We start from the raw sequence: 20035 nt of genomic DNA, 5'->3' as shown, positions 1-20035 counted from the left end.
TTAGTATGCTGTCTACATTTGCCATAGCTTTCAACCATAGTTTCTGGAATATACCACAATCTCTGGGTTCAGATATCATATGTTTCAACACAATATGGAGTCATCAATTGCAATGTATAAATTGTGCTTTATAGTCCATTATGATGTATGAGCTCAGCCATTATAACTTCTTTTTCATACCATAATGAAAATTAATGATGGTTTAATGTGAGAATCCAATTCAGGGACCAAATGAGATTAATCCTAATATCCTTCCATTTTCTGTTGTAGAATATTTTATGAATTGTTGCTACTTCTTTTGTTAAAGAGAAATTTCAACAATGTGGTTATCTTAAATGTTTAGGTCATAGGAATGAATGTTCAAATGGTTATGATTCTTCGGTATGAAAAAGTAACTTTAGCAAAGTTTTTTCTTTCATTTAGTAAAACAATTTGTTTTTTTTTTCTACTTTTTTTACTAGAGAGGCTGGAAACAACATCCAGTACATTTGGAGTTACTATTCAGTAACAGAATTGAAGAAGATAATGGATGCATTTGAGGCTTGGGAAGGAAGAGGTAAGTCTTTGTGTGTGTGTTTCTATATTTGAAGATGGCATTTTTAAAAAGAATATTAAGTATTTATGGTTGGGAATCGGCTGTTGAAGGTTAACCAGGGTATTTTTTCATTTATTTTTCATTCATTTTATTCATTCAGAATCATAAGAAAAAGAGAATAACTGGCTCTTAATGTAACAAAACCAGTATCTTGGGCACTATTATCACTTAGGCTCAAACAATCAACTAACTATTATTTCAGTATAGTAAAAATGTAATCAATTGTGAAATAGAAGAAATACCATTTCAAATATCATGTATTGAGTTCTTTATATCATGTATTGGCATGACAGTGTAATATTCATTTCTGCCAGAACAAATATTGTGAATTTTGAAAACATGCACATACTTGCCTAAAGGAGTCAGTTAAGTATAATAGCCATTATTCTGTTCTCTTTTTAGAAACATATTACTACTTCAGGCAATTGCCTGAAATTGAGAAAGAAATTTTAAAAAGTATAAATTAAATAACTGATAATAAGATAAAAAATATTATAAATTAAAAAAATAGGAGTTGCATCCTGCAACATCTCCCTCCCTCCACATACAATCAGAACTACTACAACAGATTGAAAATATTCCAAAATTGAGAGCCGTGTAGTAAAATCAGGGGTCCCCAACCTTCGGTCTTCAAATTGCTCCTGGTCTACAGCCTGTTGGGAACTGGATCGTGCAAGTGGCAAGTGAGCATGCAAAGCTCCATTAGTGCATGCTCGGGATTAGGTTGTATGGATGAAACCATCCCCTTTCCCGCTGTCGCCGCTTCCTGTTGGTCCACAGAACGAGAAAGGTTTGGGATCGCTGAGTAAAAATGAAGAAAAGGAAAAAGATTTCATGTTTTTATGTCAGCAACTTCGCTTACGTAATTCTGGATGTAGTTCAATTCTGTACATAGAAAAAGATATTCAAAATATTGCTCTTCAATTATGGGAACACAAAGAGAAACTGTTGTAATAAAGGTATGTTTCCAGTTGCATTAACATTCCTTATTGCATATCAGTGAATTTCAGGTAGAAATTACCAAATTTATGGATCTTGAATATTGTGAAATGATATGTTTGAAATTACAAGGTGCCAGCTACTGGCGAGTACCACAGGAGCTGATAGAGTGTTGGACTCTTGAGGAGCATTCTTTGAAAGGAAGCCTTCAGAATATGTCTCCAGTACGTAAACGGTAGGTATTGTGATTCCTTTGCCTGTTGTAGCCTTTAAGTGGAATAAAAGTTATATTTGCACTTGATTTTTTTGTATTCAGTATCTTCTGATAGAAGAATCGTGTGTTACCAAGTGATATGTAGTTAGTGTGTTAGAGAAGGATCAGTAAATCCTCCTGCATTGAATATGTTAAACAATACATTACAAAACACTGTTTTGAAAGTTTTTAGGAAGAAATGTTTTAGACTTTGTGTGAGGGCAGCTGTGCTTTCATTAAAATAGTGCAACTTTTTTCCGATCTTCATTCAAGCCTAAAATAAAGTGCTTTTGTTTTAAGAGTCACATAAAACTAATTAATTCAATTTGAATAGTCCATCTCAACAAGTGATTCTTGGCAGTGAATAATCTTAAATCAATCTTCAATGAAGGCATTTCTTAAAGCAGCAGTAATGTTTTTTCAGACTCATGTAAAAACTTCTTTAATGAGTAATGGAGAGATGCTACACTCAAGCTGCTTCTCCTTCTCCTCTCACAAAAATCCATATTATTCTCTTTGCTATAAAATGCAAGCCCATTTTGTAATATTCAATAATGAACATAAGAAAAATATACTTGGAAACATGCTGAAATTATATTTGGTATTAAATAAGAATGTATCTTTTCTATTGTTTGTGCCAAATACAGATGATTATCAGTATAAATATGTTGTCCTAATTCCTTATACATTGATGATTGAAATGTCTGATATATGTGTATGTGCCATTTTATGCAGATATCGGAGTAAAAATAATTTTTGCATATGCTGAATATTATACTTATCCTCTGTCTTTACTAGATTCAGTGGACAATGATTTTTTTTACAGACGAATAATTGATTCTCCTGGTGAGGAAGAAAGACAACTGAATAGCAGAACAGCTCGAAAGCCAGTTCAATTCTCTGGCCCCTCTACAAGTACCTGTATCAAAGTTAAGAACTCGGCTTCTTTAAAGATAGCAGCATCTTCACATCCCCAAACGGCTCTTAAGTGTCCTAGCAACAATACTTCTTTAATAAGCAAAAACATTTCGAGAACTCTTTATGCAAGGACTGTCCCATTGACTAAAAATTATCAGGCCTCTCTTAGAAACCCTGACCATGGGGGAGCTGGCCAAATGATCCCAAAGTCTCCCTCATCTAGAAAGTTTGCAACCGGTCGGGTGATAAAACTGAAGCGGACTCCACTCTGTAATGATTCAGTTGTGAAGAAAGTTAAACAGCAATTTCCATCTACTGCAATTGCCGCTACTTCTACAGGTCACTCAGACTGTGAGCATTCGGCCCTTTCCCTGAGGTGCAGTACTAACAGAAATGGTCTCCAGACTAGCTAGCTGAGTGGTATGTGTAAGACTGATCTCTTTAAGATCGTTATTTTTTAACAACAAAACCTTTTACCTCTTGAGAGGTAAAACAATCCCAGGTTCCACAGAAATATTCTAATAAAATCCTCTAAGATGGTGGATGGTAGTCAGTTGGTGTTCATTTTTGTAATGTACATTATAAATAATTACAAAGTATAATTAAATGTGGAACATTGGTTATTTTAGAATATTATTTATACTAGATTAGGTGTGTTTCAAGGCTTTTAATTTAATTTTAATTAAAAACTTGTGCAGTTTTTCTGAGTTTTTCCGAGCCTAATTAGCCTTCCATCCTTCCGAGATCGATAAAATGAGAACCCAGATTGTTAGTGGGAATATGCTGACTCTATAAACCGCTTAGAGAGGGTTGTAAAGCACTATGAAGTGGTATATAAGTCTAAGTGATATTGCTATAGAGAACAGTAATAGTAATGTGCAGTGCTTTTTTTGTAAAAACAAAAGGTGCCGGAACTCACACGTCATACAACCCGCCTTGGCTACCCTACAAGGTTCCATCCAAAAAAGATGCCGGAACTCCGTTCTGGGGGTTCTATGACAAAAAAAGCCCTGGTAATGTGAACAGATGGGCTGGTCAGGTTTGTATAGAACAGTGATTCTCAACCTTTTTAATGCCGCGACCCCCCAACCGGTCGTAAGTTGAGGACTACCCAACCGGTCGTAAGTCAAGGACTTTCCCTGCCCGGGAGCATCGTGCATGTGTGGTGCCGCCCCCTGTGCCGGCCGAGGTGTAGCTGGCAAGCGGCAGAGAAGGCGCAGGCCAACCACTGGCTGGGCCACCAACTGGCCTAGCCCAAGGGAGGTAAGGCACCCGCCGGCCTCCCACCTCCCACCCCTGGCCCTCTTTTACTTACATTTTTAGTAGTTGCTCAGCAGGGAGGGGTGGAAACTTCCAGACAGCTCACCTTCGCTGCAGACAACTTGCAGCACTGTTTGCAGAATGGGACTTTTGGTGGGCTCAGCAGGGCAGAGACAGCCTGGACAATTCCTATTGGCTTTTGAAAGCCAATAGAATTAGACTCTATTCAAGAGAGTCTATTCTATTGGCTTTCAAAAGGCAATAGAATAAAAGGGAGTAGCACAGCTAAGGAAAAGGGGAAAAAAATGGCAGACTGCGTTGTTTGGCGACCCCCATGAAATGGTCGTTCGACCCCAAATGGGGTCCTGACCCACACGTTGAGAACTGCTGGTATAGAATATGCAACAGTGTTCTTAGCATTCATTCAAAGGGACTTTTGAGAGATTTAGGCTTTCCTTAATCTTAATGGATGGCTTTCGTGTTCTCCTGGACCAAGGCAGGCCTATGTAAACGGAGGCACTTGACTATCAATAAATGAAACTTCCTAAAACGAAATATTTCTTTTAAGCTCAGAGATGTATGATTTGTATTTAATTTTGCTTTTGAAGACACTGAATGGGAGCAGTGTCTTCCTTTTGAAGACATTGCATAGAAGCTAGCTATAAAAATCCTAAAAAAAAACTAAATTCCCCAGCTTTGTCATTTTTGGCAGTGTGAGAAATGTGTTATCAACGAAAGAAAAGGTAGTATTATATAGTGGTTAAAATCTTTGACAAGGATTAGTGAGACTCCTTATGTTTAAGGAGACAGTATAACTAATGGGAAGAAAGATGAATTTGCCCCATTCCCCCCTCCCAGCAAAGATGGTCACAGTAATTGGATCAGAGAAATAGCCTGTTGCAATAGTATTAATGGGAATGTTAAGTTTGCCCTCTTGAACTCCCCAAATAAGTGTAGGAATAACTCCCCTCCCGAAGAAAAAAGAATCTCAGACTGAAACACATTCAATTTTTAATCCACAAAAATAATCAGTCATTAAAAAGAACTGAAAGGCTTGGAAAAACTGTTCTGTGTAAGCTATATAAATTTAAAAAGGAAAAAACATATTTTACAAATATTATAGCACGGAACAATTAATATATAGTTTTTCTACTCTTATGATTGATCTTGAATATTTTTCTGGATATGACATTAGGTCACAGAACTATGAGATTTGTTATGTACAATTGTTTAATTTTAATATGGGAAGAGTGAAAAATGTTACGTATTTACATAACAATCCAATTCTACAGATGCCAGTATTTTAGCTCTTTAATACTGAATGATTGAAAACAAACTGGGCTATAATAAACATTATCTGTAATGACATCCTCTTACAGTTTATTTTTCAATATCAGTCTAATAGATCTGTAAGTACTGCTGGCTAAAGCTGCATTCTTATGAAAAAATAATCTTGAGTATATTGAGCAAAGCTTTCCGTGTAGAAAACAAGATAAAGTTAAGACAATTTCAGCAAGTTTGGCTTACCACAATTGTGATATTTTTCTCAAGCTATTTTGTCAGTATTTATGGAGTACACAATAAGGGAGGGGAGAAGCACCTTTAGTGAAAAAACTAAGATGATTACTGTTATCATGCCACCAAAGTCACAGCTGGCACTGTGACTGAAAGGGCAGGTGTTTCTCCAGAAGTCTCTAATTTTGGAGGATATAAATTACAGGGAGAACCCCTTGCTATATTGCTGCACAAAGGACTGGCCTCTGGAGGGCCTGGAATAGAATGCTTTTGCTGTGTTTTTTCTGGGTATGCTCCCTTTTCTAGATTTTTTATGGGTGTTGGTTTCTCTTGAGTTTTTACCATGCCTCTGTTTTTCGGCTTAAAGCTGTGATGGTACTGCCGTCGGTATTCATGTCGGGAGTGACTCTTTGGGTTGCTCTGATCAGATTCATCACTAGGACTTTGGGGCTTGAGAGAACCATTGATTCGAATGCCATGGTAGTGCGCATGAAATCTTCGTCTTGGACCTGAAGGCACATTCTGTCCAGGAAGAAAAAAGAACACCAGGACTCATTTCAGTGAAAACCTGCATCCAGTTCAGTTTGATAAAAGTTGGACAGTATTATTATTATTATGTGTACCAAAGCCTATCTATTACAGTATATTACGCATGTCAGCATCATAGTCATTGAGGCTGTTCTAATGACCCCATCAACTTGCTGCCTCTACTGACTGGAAATATAAAATCATATCTTTCCCCAGTTCCTTTTTGGAGAAACTGAGGGCAGGTGGGGAGATAACAGAAAAATAAGCTAATAATTGGCAATTTGCTTGAATTGCTACTACTGTAATTACATTCCTCTGACACTAAGACAAAATGGCACTGGGCCTGGCTTAGCTCAACTACCATGTTTTGGAAAATGAAACATTTTCAGTGTTCAATATTTTTTAATCCACAAATGGGTGCAACACTGGTCCAGGAATGGGCGCAATTGGCACACAAGATAAATTTGTGCAAAGGACCCTTAGCTAATGGTTGCCACCTGCTCTTTTAATAGGAACCATTGTTTCCAAGAGAACCCCAAACTGATTAGTCATGAAGATAGATTTATAGCCATCATTGAATAAACCTGGACATAACACTTAGGCCTATTCCAAAACAAACTGTTTCTGGAACAATAGATTGTTTTGCAAAAGAATGAAGTAACACATCATCCATCCATCCATTCTTCTGGAGACATTTCATTTAGCTGGATTGAGTTGGTATAAGTGAAAGACAGAAGAGAGTTTATATATGATTATGATATTAAGCCACCATTGTGATCTTTTCAATTCATTTATCAATGCAGCTCATTTTGGACTGAAAAAGAGCATATATTCTACTCATGTTAATTTTTAAGAACATAGGAATTAGCTGAAAGGTGTCTTAAAGTCACATACATAAATCCAAAGGTGTTGCAGAATTTAGAATCTTTTAATAATACAGCATTTGAAAGAATTTCTGAATCTGGGAAGAAATTGACTCAGTAATCTCAACAATGTGTCTGTATAATGTTTCTCATACAGTTGTAAATTTTTAACTTTATAATGTTTATGTTGATTCACAAACAAAATCTTTTCCTTGACCTTTACCTGTTTATTTGTTGAAGTTACATGAGAAGAGGATTCTGTAACTGGGAGAACTTGGCTGGAACCTTTAGTTGTTGCTGTTTTGTGATCAGAAGTCTTGGCAGAGGTCTGATTAGAATATTTTTGGCTATATGTATTTTGCGTGCTGGCCATTGATTTTGAAATTTCTGACTGAAGGAACATACTGGATGGTGTTCTTGAGGAGTAATTGTTTTTTGGATGGAAAACTACAAAGAAAAATGCAAATTTTATCATATAATATATTGAGATGAATTCCAGAAAAATTAAACAAAAGGCAGTGTATACATTATATTTACTAGCTATGAAAATAGTTCTAACAAGTGTTTTAAAGAGCAATTAATGAAGAAGCTGAGACTTTACTACAACTTACTTTCTCCACAGTGTAATATCTGTGTTTTTAACTGTTCAGTGTCACAGGAAAAGCGGGCAGCTCTACCCAATTCTTCATCGTATTTACGTTCACTTACAAAGTGCTACAATGAAGGGAAAAGTAACTGTTATAAATAGCCTCACATGTTTAAATAATTAGAAGATCACACTGAAGTCTAACTTGTTGAACAAAAGCTTTTTAAGGAGATAAGTGTTCCAATCTTAGAAAGTTTGGATATTTTTTATATTTTGTAAAATGCTATTGTAAAATCTGATTCAGAATCAGTAATACAATACCCTATCCTCACATTTGATGGAAGGAGTATTTGTCACTGGAAAAAATAACTACAATTATACAAGGGAATTAAAGCACAAGGCTCAAAAGAAAATAAAAAGAATTCTGCAATTTTAATACAACTGGAAATAAAAGCAGGAATATTACTATGCTTATATGAATCTGAATACTGTATTACTTTTCAAAAATCTTACTACAAAATACAAGGGAGATAGCACAGTTAAGTAAGATGACATTATAAAAAAACTAGATTTATATTTTGCTTGAGCCCTTGTGAGAACCCATGGTTCTAAATGCTGAAATAGAGATACATGACTTGTATATAGCTATGCTTATTTTTAAGAGAAATATCCTTTTAATGATGACCTTAATTTCAGCTCGCAATTCAGCCAGCTGAATCTCAGCCATCTGACTTGCCAAATCTGTTAGTCTCTTCAATTCTTCAGCTTTTTTCTGACGCGCAGTCAAAATATCCACTGTCAAAGAAAAAAAAGATAATGCAAAATGTTAAATGTTCATGTGGAAGAGATAACCACTATGAAAAATTAAGTGATCCATAAATGTATGATTTCTTTCTTTGTTTACTTATGCTACGTTATCTGAATCTTGCCTTTCTCTAAAAAGCTTCAAGTGGGATTACTATGTTAATATGCTATGTTAACAGTTTTCTATTCACCCTGGGAAAATTCTAGACTTTCCCAAGAAAAGTGAATGATTGAAAAGAGAGGCAGGAATCATCCCAAATCTGTTGGTGCAGTATTGGAAACCAACTTAAAACCCCAAGTAACTCTTTTATCAACCCTCTACAAAGACGTTATAGCCCTGAGCCCGAGTAATCTTTTAATTTCAGGGTGTTTTTTTTCTTTTCTTTCTGCCACTGCTTGAACATATTTAGCAAGCATTACTCAATTTTTTTTTATTTCTAGTAGGAAAAATATGGAGCAACATCATACACTGGATTTATATTTTTATCTTATTAATTTAGCCCACACTGTCTAGTAAGATTCGTAATAGTAGACCTGTACACCCTATCATGCATGCAAATTCATTGGCAAAGTCAATGATGATAGGAATGGTTAGTGAAACAAGAAGGCAAGCAAAGAACACACTGGCTTGATACCATCAAAACTTATAGAAAGATGAATATCCAACAATTGAAAGAAACTGTGCTGAACAGGGTAGCATGGAGAGCACTTGCGTATAAAATTGCCAAGAATTAAACACGACTGAATGGTTAAAACAACAACACTTTTGCCAATTAAATAAAAAAGCGAGAAGAAAGGACCTATCTTCACTGACAGAAATATTTCATTATTCACTCTCCAGTCAATGGTAAGTTCCAAACACTTAACTGTTGAACGTATAGCAACCAAATTATTCTTCAATCTCTGCGATATTGGCTGGGGAAATTTATGGCCAAATTGAAATGTATACAATATTCAAAGTTACGTTTGAAATAAACTTTGCATTTTAATTTTAATTTCTACTTACTGGCTTCTTGTTTAACCTTGTCGACTTCTGCCATTAAAGCCACTTCCTTGTCGATGATGCTGAAAATGGAAACAATTTAATTTAGGACAATATTAATGAGAGACTTGATTAATTATATCCTTCGAAACGGTTTTCAAACAGAATTTATGGTAAGAGCTATGAAAAATATTGCTTTCTGGAGAAAATTAATTTAAATAAAAATGTAAGAAATCAGCTTTCTTTTTGCTTCAGATTCGAACATATTACTTCATTAAAACATATATTCAGTTATTTATATTAGTGTTACATTCTTATATATGATCCTTAAACTCACTAGATGTGGACTTAAACCAAATCTTATATATATATCTTAGTTTGAAATTGTGGAGTACGTCAAATGCAATCACAATCAAAGGTTTCTATAATGGTTAATTTCTATAATGTTCATGAGACACTGTTTATTTTATTTATTTATTTATTTATTAGTAAAATTTATATGCCACCCAATCCCTAGGGACTCAGGGCGGCGTACAGAATTAAAACAACAAGTATAACAATTAAAAATGAATACATTCACACATGTCCCAATCGAATCTCGCCCCCCCCCCGGGGACATCAACCCCAGGCCTGTCGGAACAGGAGAGTTTTAATAGCTTTGTTGAAGGCCGGCAAGGTGGGAGTAGTTCGAATCTTGGGGGGAAGTTGATTCCACCATGTCAGAGCCACCACAGAAAAGGCCCTTCCCCGAGGGCCCACCAGCCAACATTGTCTGGCCGACGGGACCTGAAGGAGGCCCAATCTGTGGGACCTCACCGGTCTCTGGGAACTATGCGGCAGTATGCGGTCCTGTAAGTAACCTGGTCCTAAGCCATGAAGGGCTTTAAAGGTGACAACCAACACCTTGAATTGTGTCCGGAGACCCACAGGAAGCCAGTGCAGCTTGCGGAGGATAGGTGACACGTGGGTGTACCTTGGTGCACCCACAATCGCTCTCACGGCTGCATTCTGAACCAACTGCAGCCTCCGAACACTCTTCAAGGGTAGCCCCATGTAGAGCGCATTACAGTAGTCCAGTCTTGAGGTGACAAGGGCATGAGTAACCGTGAGTAGAGCCTCCCAGTCCAAATAAGGCCGCAGCTGGTGCACCAGGCGAACCTGGGCAAAGGTCCCCCTGGCCACAGCCGATAGATGTTGTTCCAAATTTAGCTGTGAGTCCAGGAGGACACCCAAGTTGCGTGCCTGCACTGAGGGAGGTAATTTCCCCCCCCAGGACTAATGATGGACCATCAGAATGACCCTTGGGGGGCAAGACCCAGAGCCACTTGGTCTTGTCCGGGTTGAGTCTAAGCCTGTTCACCCCCATCCAGACCCTCACATCTTCCAGGCACTGGCACATCACGTCAACTGCTTCACTGAAAGGACATGGGGTGGAGATATATAATTGGGTATCATCCGCATACTGCTACCTCACCCCGTGTCGCTGAATGATCTCGCCCAGCGGTTTCATGTAGATGTTAAAAAGGAGGGGGGACAGGACCGAGCCCTGAGGCACCTCATAATCGAGGTGCCTAGGGGTCGATCCCTGTCCGCCCGCCAGCACCGACTGCGACTTGTCAGAGAGATAGGAGGAGAACCACCGCAATATGGTGCCGCCCACCCCCACCTCTCCGAGACGATGCAGAAAGATACCAGATTGATGGTATCGAAAGCCGCTGAGAGGTCAGGAAGCATCTAGATGAATGACCCCTATCCCGGGCTCGCCAGAGGTCATCGGTCAGTGCGACCAAAGCAGTCTCAGTGCTGCAGCCAGGCCTGAAGCCAGATTGAAAAGGGTCCAGATAATTTGTTTCATCCAAGGATCACAAGAGTTGGGACGTCACCACCTTCTCTACAACCTTCCCCACAAAGGGGAGGTTGGAGACAGAACGAAAGTTCTTCAAAACAGCTGGGTCCAGGGAAGGCTTCTTGAGGAGGGGCCTCACCACCGCTTCCTTCAAAGACTGCGGGAAAGACCCCTCCATCAAAGAGGCATTGATTATCGCCTGGAGCCAGCCTTGTGTCACCTCCCTGCTGGCAAAAACCAGCCAGGAGGGGCACGGGTCCAATAAACGGGTGGCGGCATTCATCGCCCTCACGGCCTTGTCCACTGTTATAGCTAGACTGATATCACAATATAATTTATTTTTTAAATTTAATAAACATAATAGTATATTTTCTACCAACCGAACAAGATTTTATCTTCTCTGCTGATGTTCTTTTGGTTCATTTAACCTGCTGAATGGGATTTTAAAAACTTCAAAATTAGCCCCTTCTAATTCTGTTATTTTGTATTCTAAAAAACTATCTTAATGTGAAGAAATATGGAAAGTAGTAACACATGGGACATTTATTGATCTAAGTAATATATTTTGCTGCTGTACAATTCCACATCCAATCTATGTTAAAAGGAAAATACTATATATAAACTCATTATGGCTTGCCAGTCTATACACACAATAAAATTTTCCTATTACTGTATTGCTGTATATTGCTAAAGACTCAGAAAAATGCCACATTGATGCATCTTTTTCTGCACTATAACTCAAGAGAATAGGAAAAGGGATAAAAGATGTTTTGAGAGGTGTACAAAACAGTTTGATCAAATGTATCCCAGGATCCTCTGGGCTTTGGCGAAATGTTTCTTCCTCTGATGCTGCTTCAGTTTGTAAAAAACGTTTTGTGCTTTGGGACATTGATTGTGTTTCATTAAATTACTCCCTTTGCTCTTTAGAACATTTTGTTTTATGGATGGAATTGACTTAAATATGCGGCTTAAGAAACAACTTACACAACTGTCATTGTCTTCCTGTAGATGGCACTCTATGCATATTCAGTAGCATGATATTGTACCAAGATCATGCACACAATTATTGCATTAGCAGCAGTGGGCAACTGGTACCCTTCTCCAGTACCCACTCCTTTTAAGAAACATTTAAAATGTTAATAAGTCTCTCTCTTTATAACGTAGAATTCACCAGGCAGGCATGGAAGTTTTGTAGATAGATTTTGTAGAGGGCAAAAGAAGGTTACAGGTCAACAGAGCGTTATACCTTTGGCTGCATGGCTCTTGATCCCACGTTTAACTACAGAACACTGTCTTCTTCCCCTATTTAATACAGGTTAATGAGATTTGAGTAACAGTTGTAGAGCATCATAATTTATCATTAGGGGTATAGCTCTTTCTGCAAGATAAAAAGCACTGTATTCAGGCTCCCACACTTGCTTTAGAATTAAGCCCTTTAAATGATTGTTTTATCTCAAGGTGTAGCTTCCAAATTTTCACTGTGATGCTGATGGCTGAAATACTTTGTCAAGGCCAATATTTGTCTTGGTTGCTCTTTCCTTCCAGGTAGAGATAAATGAAAATGCTTATTTTGGTCCATTTTGCTAATTGGAATTGGATGATCCAGAACTGACTTTTAGCTGATGGGAAATGCTTCCTTCCTGTGCATGTGATAGGCCACTTAGTGGCTCACCTAGCTTCTCCTGGTTGGAGACTTTCTGGACTCCTACTGTTTCCCTGAAAATAAGACCTGATCTTTTTTTTTCCTCCAAAAGAGGCACCAGGTCTTATTTTTTGGGGGGTGTCTTTTTCACTCACCTCACGGCAGCGGCATAGACAGCCCTGCCCAGCCGGCCCACTTCTGCGGCCGAAAGAGCAGCTTCATTTTGGAGCTGAGAATGGAGTGCCAGCCTGCATTTCACCATCAGAGGCCTTTCCGAAAGGCCTCTGCAGCTGAGAACTGAGCTACGGATTGAATCTGCTCCTTCAGCTGCAGAAGAAGTGGGCTGGTGAGGCAAGTGTCAATCCATGGAAGGCATGGCTGCAATGATAAGCTCCCACCCCCCCATCCCTGCCCTTGCTTAATTTTTAGGCATGCAGCTCACCCCAAAACTAGGGCTTATTTTGGGGGTAGGACTTATATTGAGCCCACCCCCAAAAATCAAGCTAGGACTTATTTTCAGGTTAGGTCTTACTTTTGGGGAAACACGGTATGAGTTATGGCAAGGAGAACTGGAATAGCTGCAGAGATGTGTGGAAATTGGATACAGGTAGTCCTCACTTAACGCTTAATCACTTAGTGAATGTTCAGAATTACAACACACTCCCCCAAAAATACTTATGACCTGGATTTGAAATTCCAATGGACGCCTCCCCTGCATCACATGATTTCATATTATACACTCAGCAACTGGCCCACATTTATAGCCTTATGTACTGTCCCGTGGTCATGTGAGCATAATTAATCTTTTTTTTTTTTTGCCAGAAACCGGCATTTACTTCCAAATTATTTGCTAATTACTACTGCCCTCACTTATCTCCCAAAGACACCTCATGTGCACTTCCCCTAATTCTGGTCTGTGAAAGCAAGAGGGCTCCCGCAATCTACTTGTTTTTTGTTTCCTTAGAATTGGGAAGTGTTGGGGTATTTGACTGTGCCTAGGAACCAAAGACATCATTCCCTCCTATGTGGGAAAGGAGATCTTTCCCTTTTGAAACTTAGATGCTGGCTGGCCCAACTGTTAAGAAATGTGGGGCACCGTTTGGCAATTAGCATTTCCTTCTGTCCTCACAAATTGCACTTCTTGCAGAATGTGAAATGTGAAATACTTGTAGATAGAGACAGAATTCTTAGCATGTCAATAAAGTTCAGAAATTTAAAAAATCTTGTAAACTTGACTACATGATTCTATTCAATACAAGATGCTTAAAGCAGTTATAATTGGATAATGTATTAAATACCTATAATCAGACATAATAAGGAATCAAACATGAGATGGAAGCTAGGAAGTATAACAGATTTTGAAGAACTAAAGAAAGTTTTTAAAAGTATGAAAACAAATAAAGATTCTGGACCACATAGCAATAGAGTAAAATTGTATAAATGCTATAAATTTTTTTTATCATCATTGCTTCATACTAGTAATAATATAAGGATAAATATGTACCAGACCTTATAGACTTAAGACTGGATGATGTTGGAATAAAGCAGAAAATGTTTCTTAAATACTTAGCAGAGCTAAGAAATCTTACTCCACTCATGGGCTGTGGACAAGATAAAGGGGAAAGAATGGTGTTCTAACTGCAAAAAAGAGATATTGTCGGGGCATTTGGGGGCTGTGGGGAAAGGCCGTTAAAGAACCCTAGAGAAGTTTGGAAGCATGGTGTTAATTTAATACATAATACTTGGAAATTGAAACTTTTAACACTTTTTTTTGTCACCCTAGGAAAAAAGTAAAAAAGTAAATGTGGCTCAAATAATCAAAACCTTCAAAAACATAAACTTTGCATCTTTTCAACAGAATATACCTAATAAAGGACAAGAATTATTTGAGTGCTTAATGCAAATATATGTATGACTGCAGATATAGAAAAGTGATTAGAAGCTCTGTCGAATAAGTGATGAATAGAAATGCTGCCTGGCTAGGAAAAAAATGAGCACACCTTTTATTCAGCTATGATTCTGGAGGATAGATGTTACATTATGTATTTTTGCAATGGTTTGGAATATAGCACTGTTCCATTATTATATCAACTGAATTCTACTGGCACAATGCTCAAGATCTGCATAGTAAACCTCATTCTTATTCTGGCTGCAAAAAGGAATTTTAATAAAAGACTCAAGCATGGAAAAATTATCCTAGCAAATGGAGTTCAATGTTCTTAAGGTTAGGTAAGTGCAAAATTCACAGTCTAATTTCTTATTTCCAACCTTTCTTATTTTACTGAAACTGGGCCCTTGTTAACACACACACACACACACACACACACACACACACACACACGTAAAATAGTTTTTCTGTCCAAGGAGCTCTTGTCTCTAAGCTGGGATCAACGGCCCGGTGAGTCGGCCAAAGAATTCATCGCCGCATTACGGAAGGCCGCCAAGCACTGCGAGTTCAAAGACCTCGAAGAACGACTGAGGGACCGATTCGTGTGCGGGTTAAGGCATCGAGATCTACAACAGAGACTTTTCGCTAAAGAAGAATTGTCCTACCAAGATGCCTTAAGGGAAGTCACCGCAGAAGAAGCAGCAGGCGGCGCTGTCAAGAACATGCGGCCGATCAGAAACAGTCCAGAGGTTGCATCCGTGCACCAGGAAGACGTCCAAAGAAACTCCGAGGAGGATCCGGACGAGGAAGTCAACCGTCTCCACCCCACGAAGGAAGAAAAACAGAAGGGAAGCTCTTCAGCTCCGCTCAAGTGCATCGGCTGTGGAAGTCGCCACAGGAGAACCGACTGCAAGTTCCGCTCCGCTACCTGCCGGGCATGCGGCAAACAAGGACACATTGCAGCTGTGTGTCTGGGCCGACGAAAGGTACAACCTCAGGAAGAACTGCGCCTGAAAGGTACCAGATTCCCCAGCCAGAATAGGGTAGGGTTTTGCGCTTCGCGAAGAAGCATCCTTAGGACAGGCACACACAAGCCCATTAAGAAAAAGCTGTCACTCAAGGTGAAGCTACAAGGGGTTCCATTATCTATGGAACTAGACACAGGGTCTGCCTTTTCAATTATCTCCTTGCATACATTTAGGAAGATTTGTTCCGGTAGTGGAACTCAGGCCAAGTTAAGGCCTTCTGACATTGTGTTAACAGATTTTCAAAATTCAAGAGTGTGTGTTAAGGGGGAGGCCACCCTTAACGTGCAATACAAGAGTTTTGAAGGTCCACTAGACTTATTAGTAGTAGGGGGTGAACGAACGAGTCTCATAGGACTCGATTGGTTTGAGGCCCTGGGGATACACGTCACAGGACTCAACAGTTTACAAACACTCGACCTACAGGAAGTCTGCAAAGAATTTGCAGATGTTTTCAGCCCCCAGCTGGGCACATTCAAAGGACCCCCTGTGTCCTTAAAGCTAGACCCCCATTGTCACGCCTCTAAAGGCAAATGGGGACATTCGCATTTGTGCTGACTACAAATGCACTCTGAATAAGGCATTGCAGCAACATGCCTATCCTGTTCCTGTGGTCAGTCATATTCTGGCCTCCCTCAAGGGGGGGCGCGTTTTTGCAAAGCTTGACCTAGCTCAAGCGTATCAACAGCTGCCTGTTGATGCTGCTGCTGCTATAGCTCAGACTATTGTGACCCACAGGGGAGCCTTTAAGGTAAAAAGGCTGCAGTTTGGAGTGAATGTCGCTCCTGGGATTTTCCAAAGCGTAATGGAAAACACACTGCGGGGCATACCGGGGGTTTGCCCCTACTTTGATGATGTCTTAATTGCAGGAGACTCCACACACATTCTAGCTGAAAGGCTAAGAGCTGTTCTGTTAAGATTCAGGAAATCAGGCCTCAAGCTCAAAAAAGACAAATGCATGATTGGGGTGCCTTCTACTGAATTTCTGGGGTTCAAAATTGATGCTGCTGGGATTCACCCTGCTGAATCCAAACTGACTGCTATTTTAGAAGCACCTAGGCCAAAGTCCAAGGCCGAACTTCAGGCCTTCCTGGGCCTCCTGAATTTCTACAATTCTTTTCTTCCACAAAAAGCTAGTGTAGCTGAGCCTCTTCACAGGCTACTAGACAAGCAAGCAGTGTGGCAGTGGTCACAAACGCATGAGGGTTGTTTTAACAAAGTCAAGGCTTTGCTCACTTCTAACAGTGTACTTGCACATTTCAACGAGTCCCTTCCTGTGTGCATCGCTTGTGATGCGTCCCCTTACGGGGTTGGAGCTGTCCTGAGCCACCTCAGGTCTGATGGAACTCAGGTTCCTGTTGCATATTACTCCAGAACATTGTCTTCTGCTGAGCGCAACTACGCTCAGATAGACAGGGAGGCTCTGGCTGTTGTTGCTGGAATTAAAAAATTCCATGACTTTCTATATGGCAGGCACTTCACGGTCTTCACTGACCATAAGCCTCTGCTGGGACTGTTTACCACACGTAAGCAGACTCCCCAAATCATTTCCCCTAGAATGCTTAGGTGGTCTATTTTTTTGTCTGCATATGATTTTTCTTTACTCCACAAGCCTGGAAAAGAAATGGGCCATGCTGATGGCCTCAGTAGATTGCCTCTGCCAGTAGTAGAAGCTGACCCTGCGCCAGCTGTCAACATTCTATCAATCCAAGCCTTGCCCGAGCTCCCTCTTAGTGCCAGGGATGTTGCCGCTGAATCAGGTACAGATCACACACTTTCACGTGTCCGTTCCTGGGTTTTGTCTGGTTGGCCTGAGCACTGCCCTAGTCCTGAGTTTCAGAGTTTCTGGTCAAAAAGGAACGAGCTGTCCCTTTCTCAGGGTTGTCTGCTTTGGGGAAACAGAGTTGTCATTCCCACCTCAATGAGGACTAGGGTCTTAGAATCCCTCCACGAGGGTCATCCTGGCATTGTTCGTATGAAGGCTCTTGCGCGCAGCCACTTGTGGTGGCCTGGTTTAGATAAAGATATTGAGGCTAAGGTGCATGCATGCCACCTGTGCCAATGATCTCGCCCAGAGATGCCCCAAGCTCCCGTGCATAGATGGGAGGATACACAGTCCCCATGGTCTAGGGTGCACATTGACTACGCTGGGCCCTTTCAGGGCCAGTTCTTCTTGGTCCTTGTTGACAGCCATTCAAAATGGCTTGAGGTTGTACCTGTCTCATCCACCACCACTGCAAAGACTATTCAGGTACTGAGGGGGATTTTTGCTGCACACGGGCTGCCAGATGTCATTGTGTCCGACAACGGCCCTCAATTCACTTCCTCCGAATTCCAAGCTTTCTTACAGGCAAACATGATTCGTCATGCCACGTCTGCACCCTTCCACCCGTCCACCAACGATATGGCTGAACGTATGGTGCGCATCACAAAGGACGCATTGAAAAGACTCACCTACGGGGACTGGCATCACAGGTTGGCTGACTTTCTCCTTTCTTATCGCACCACACCGTCCACTTCTACAGGGAGAAGCCCAGCTGAACTTCGTTGGGGGCGTCAACTTACTACTAAACTTGACCGGTTGCATCCGGACAGACTGCCTTCATCTACTTCACATCCTAGGGCACCTAGACAACTACTTGTGGGTGCCCCGGTTTGGGCTCGCAATTACGGGCCTGGTCATACATGGGTCCCCGCTTCTATTTCCAGGGTCACAGGTCCTCTCTCCTATGAGGTAGCCCTGGACAACGGTCGTGTCCTGCGTCGGCACATCGACCAACTCCGCCCTCGGCGGGACTTTTCAGATGAGACTCCTGGGTCTTTTCCAGGGGGGGAGGGGGACCCTTTGGAGCAAAGGGAAGGGCACGAGCTGCTGCCCATCTCCACTGATGGAGCTACAAACGGCCCATCCCAGGGTTCCGCGAGAGCTCCGAACAAGAATTCTATGAGCCTACCTAATTACCAGGCATCCACGCCTACTCCAGCCAGGGAGTCACCTCGGGGGCATACTCACTTTCCACACACATCACACAGCACTCCAGTCACGGAGGATACCCGGGGGCATCCCAACAAATCATTCCCCGCAAGAGAGCTGGCACACAATTCCCAAGGTTGGCCTGACCTTACCCCAAATCCTACAGGGGGTCAAACATACAGGGAGGTGGTCGAGGAACCAAGTCCCGACTACAACACCTCTAGCCCAAATCAGGGAGTAACTGAGTTTTGGGAAAGTACAGAAACCCACACAAGCCCGGACACAGAACGGGGTTCAGGGAATGGACAGCCTCCTGACAGGTCTTGGATGGACCTAGGAGGTTCAACAGAGACGCCCAGCAGTGGCTATCACTTCAAGGGGCCCGAGGGTCTACAGCTAGGCAGGTCAACCAGGTCACAAAGTGACAGAAGCCCTGGCCTGACGAGCCCGGTGGGCGAGCAAGCAGGCCAGGCAGCGGGGCACAGTCCTTGGAAGGCACCAAGGCAAAATAAGGAGAACAGGCTCACATCTCCCTCCAGTCAGGGAACTCATGCTAGTAACCCAGAGCTGAGAAGGTCACAGAGAGCAAAGAAGTCTCCTAAATACTTAGAGGATTACATAACATTGCTGGCTAAACAAAAGCCAGGTAACGATAGGAGCATTGAGAAGCAGAACACTGCATAAAATAAATGATTATATGTTGGTAGTAGTTTTAGCCCGGGGGAAAGGGGTGTTATGTCCCGAGCCTTGCAAATGGCCCGGGCGTTTGCAGGCAGTCCCGGGCAGGTGCAAAGCTGCCCGGGACCAGACAGGCTGTCGCCAGCGCCGTGCGCATGCGCGGGTGCTGGCGTGGGAAAAGTATCGCATTTACCCGGGAAATGTCTATATAAGAAGTTGGGAGGTTTTGGGAGCTGCTGAAGCCATCTACTTGTAAGCTGAATGCAGAATAAAGAAAACTGAGAACTTCAACTGCTTCTCGTGTCTGCTTCCCGCCACGGACTCAACAGTACTTATGACTGGTCCTTGAGGTTCCAGCCATCCCAGACCTCCATGGTCATGTGATCATGACATAGGCCTTGGTAACTGGCTTTCACTTATGATAGGCATGGTATCTTGTTGCTGCATGATTTCCATTTTAGACCTTCCCTGATAATTTCTCATAACAAAGTCAATGGGAAGCTGGCAAGGAAGATTGTAAGTTGCTCCAATACGTTGTTCACACCCTCCTTCTTCCAGCAGCAGCCACCCTTGGTCCTGCTATGCTTCTGCTGAGCTTCATGGGATCCTTGCACTCTCTCTCCTGCCTAGCAGCAGCCACTTTACCTGCCTGCTGGCCTAATAGCAAGCCATCTAGAACTTGCTTAATAACCCATGATTCTTACCTAACAATGCTGGTATTGCTGTCACTAAGTGAGGC

The 20035-nt window shown here is 41.2% G+C and overlaps 2 protein-coding genes across 16 annotated transcripts in view; one reads left to right on the top strand and one right to left on the bottom strand.

The window, feature by feature from the left end:
• The window catches only part of KCTD18 (potassium channel tetramerization domain containing 18), a 42885-nt gene extending 39638 nt beyond the window's left edge, over positions 1–3247 (top strand). For 7 of the 8 annotated variants that reach the window (XM_039353682.1, XM_039353689.1, XM_039353653.1 and 4 more), the window contains 3 exons: positions 462–556; positions 1667–1769; positions 2614–3247. In XM_039353682.1, coding sequence (XP_039209616.1) covers positions 462–556; positions 1667–1769; positions 2614–3118 — 703 coding nt within the window. In that variant the 3' untranslated portion in view covers positions 3119–3247. Of the gene's footprint in view, positions 1–461; positions 557–1666; positions 1770–2585 lie in introns of all 8 variants that reach the window. The other variant, XM_039353719.1, reaches the window with a different exon arrangement.
• Positions 3248–4959: 1712 nt separating this feature from the next.
• Positions 4960–20035, bottom strand: part of SPATS2L (spermatogenesis associated serine rich 2 like) — a 53526-nt gene continuing 38450 nt past the window's right edge. For 7 of the 8 annotated variants that reach the window (XM_039353553.1, XM_039353542.1, XM_039353593.1 and 4 more), the window contains 5 exons: positions 9268–9326; positions 8143–8252; positions 7483–7585; positions 7095–7318; positions 5598–6002 (listed from right to left, as the gene is read on the bottom strand). In XM_039353553.1, coding sequence (XP_039209487.1) covers positions 5598–6002; positions 7095–7318; positions 7483–7585; positions 8143–8252; positions 9268–9326 — 901 coding nt within the window. Of the gene's footprint in view, positions 6003–7094; positions 7319–7482; positions 7586–8142; positions 8253–9267; positions 9327–20035 lie in introns of all 8 variants that reach the window. The other variant, XM_039353574.1, reaches the window with a different exon arrangement.

This window comes from Crotalus tigris, unplaced genomic scaffold (genome assembly GCF_016545835.1).
Source record: "Crotalus tigris isolate CLP2741 ecotype Arizona unplaced genomic scaffold, ASM1654583v1 scf7180000017568.12009008, whole genome shotgun sequence".
Lineage (NCBI taxonomy): Eukaryota > Metazoa > Chordata > Lepidosauria > Squamata > Viperidae > Crotalus > Crotalus tigris.
Note: the sequence above shows the minus strand (reverse complement) of the source record. Positions and strands in the feature narration are given on the sequence as shown.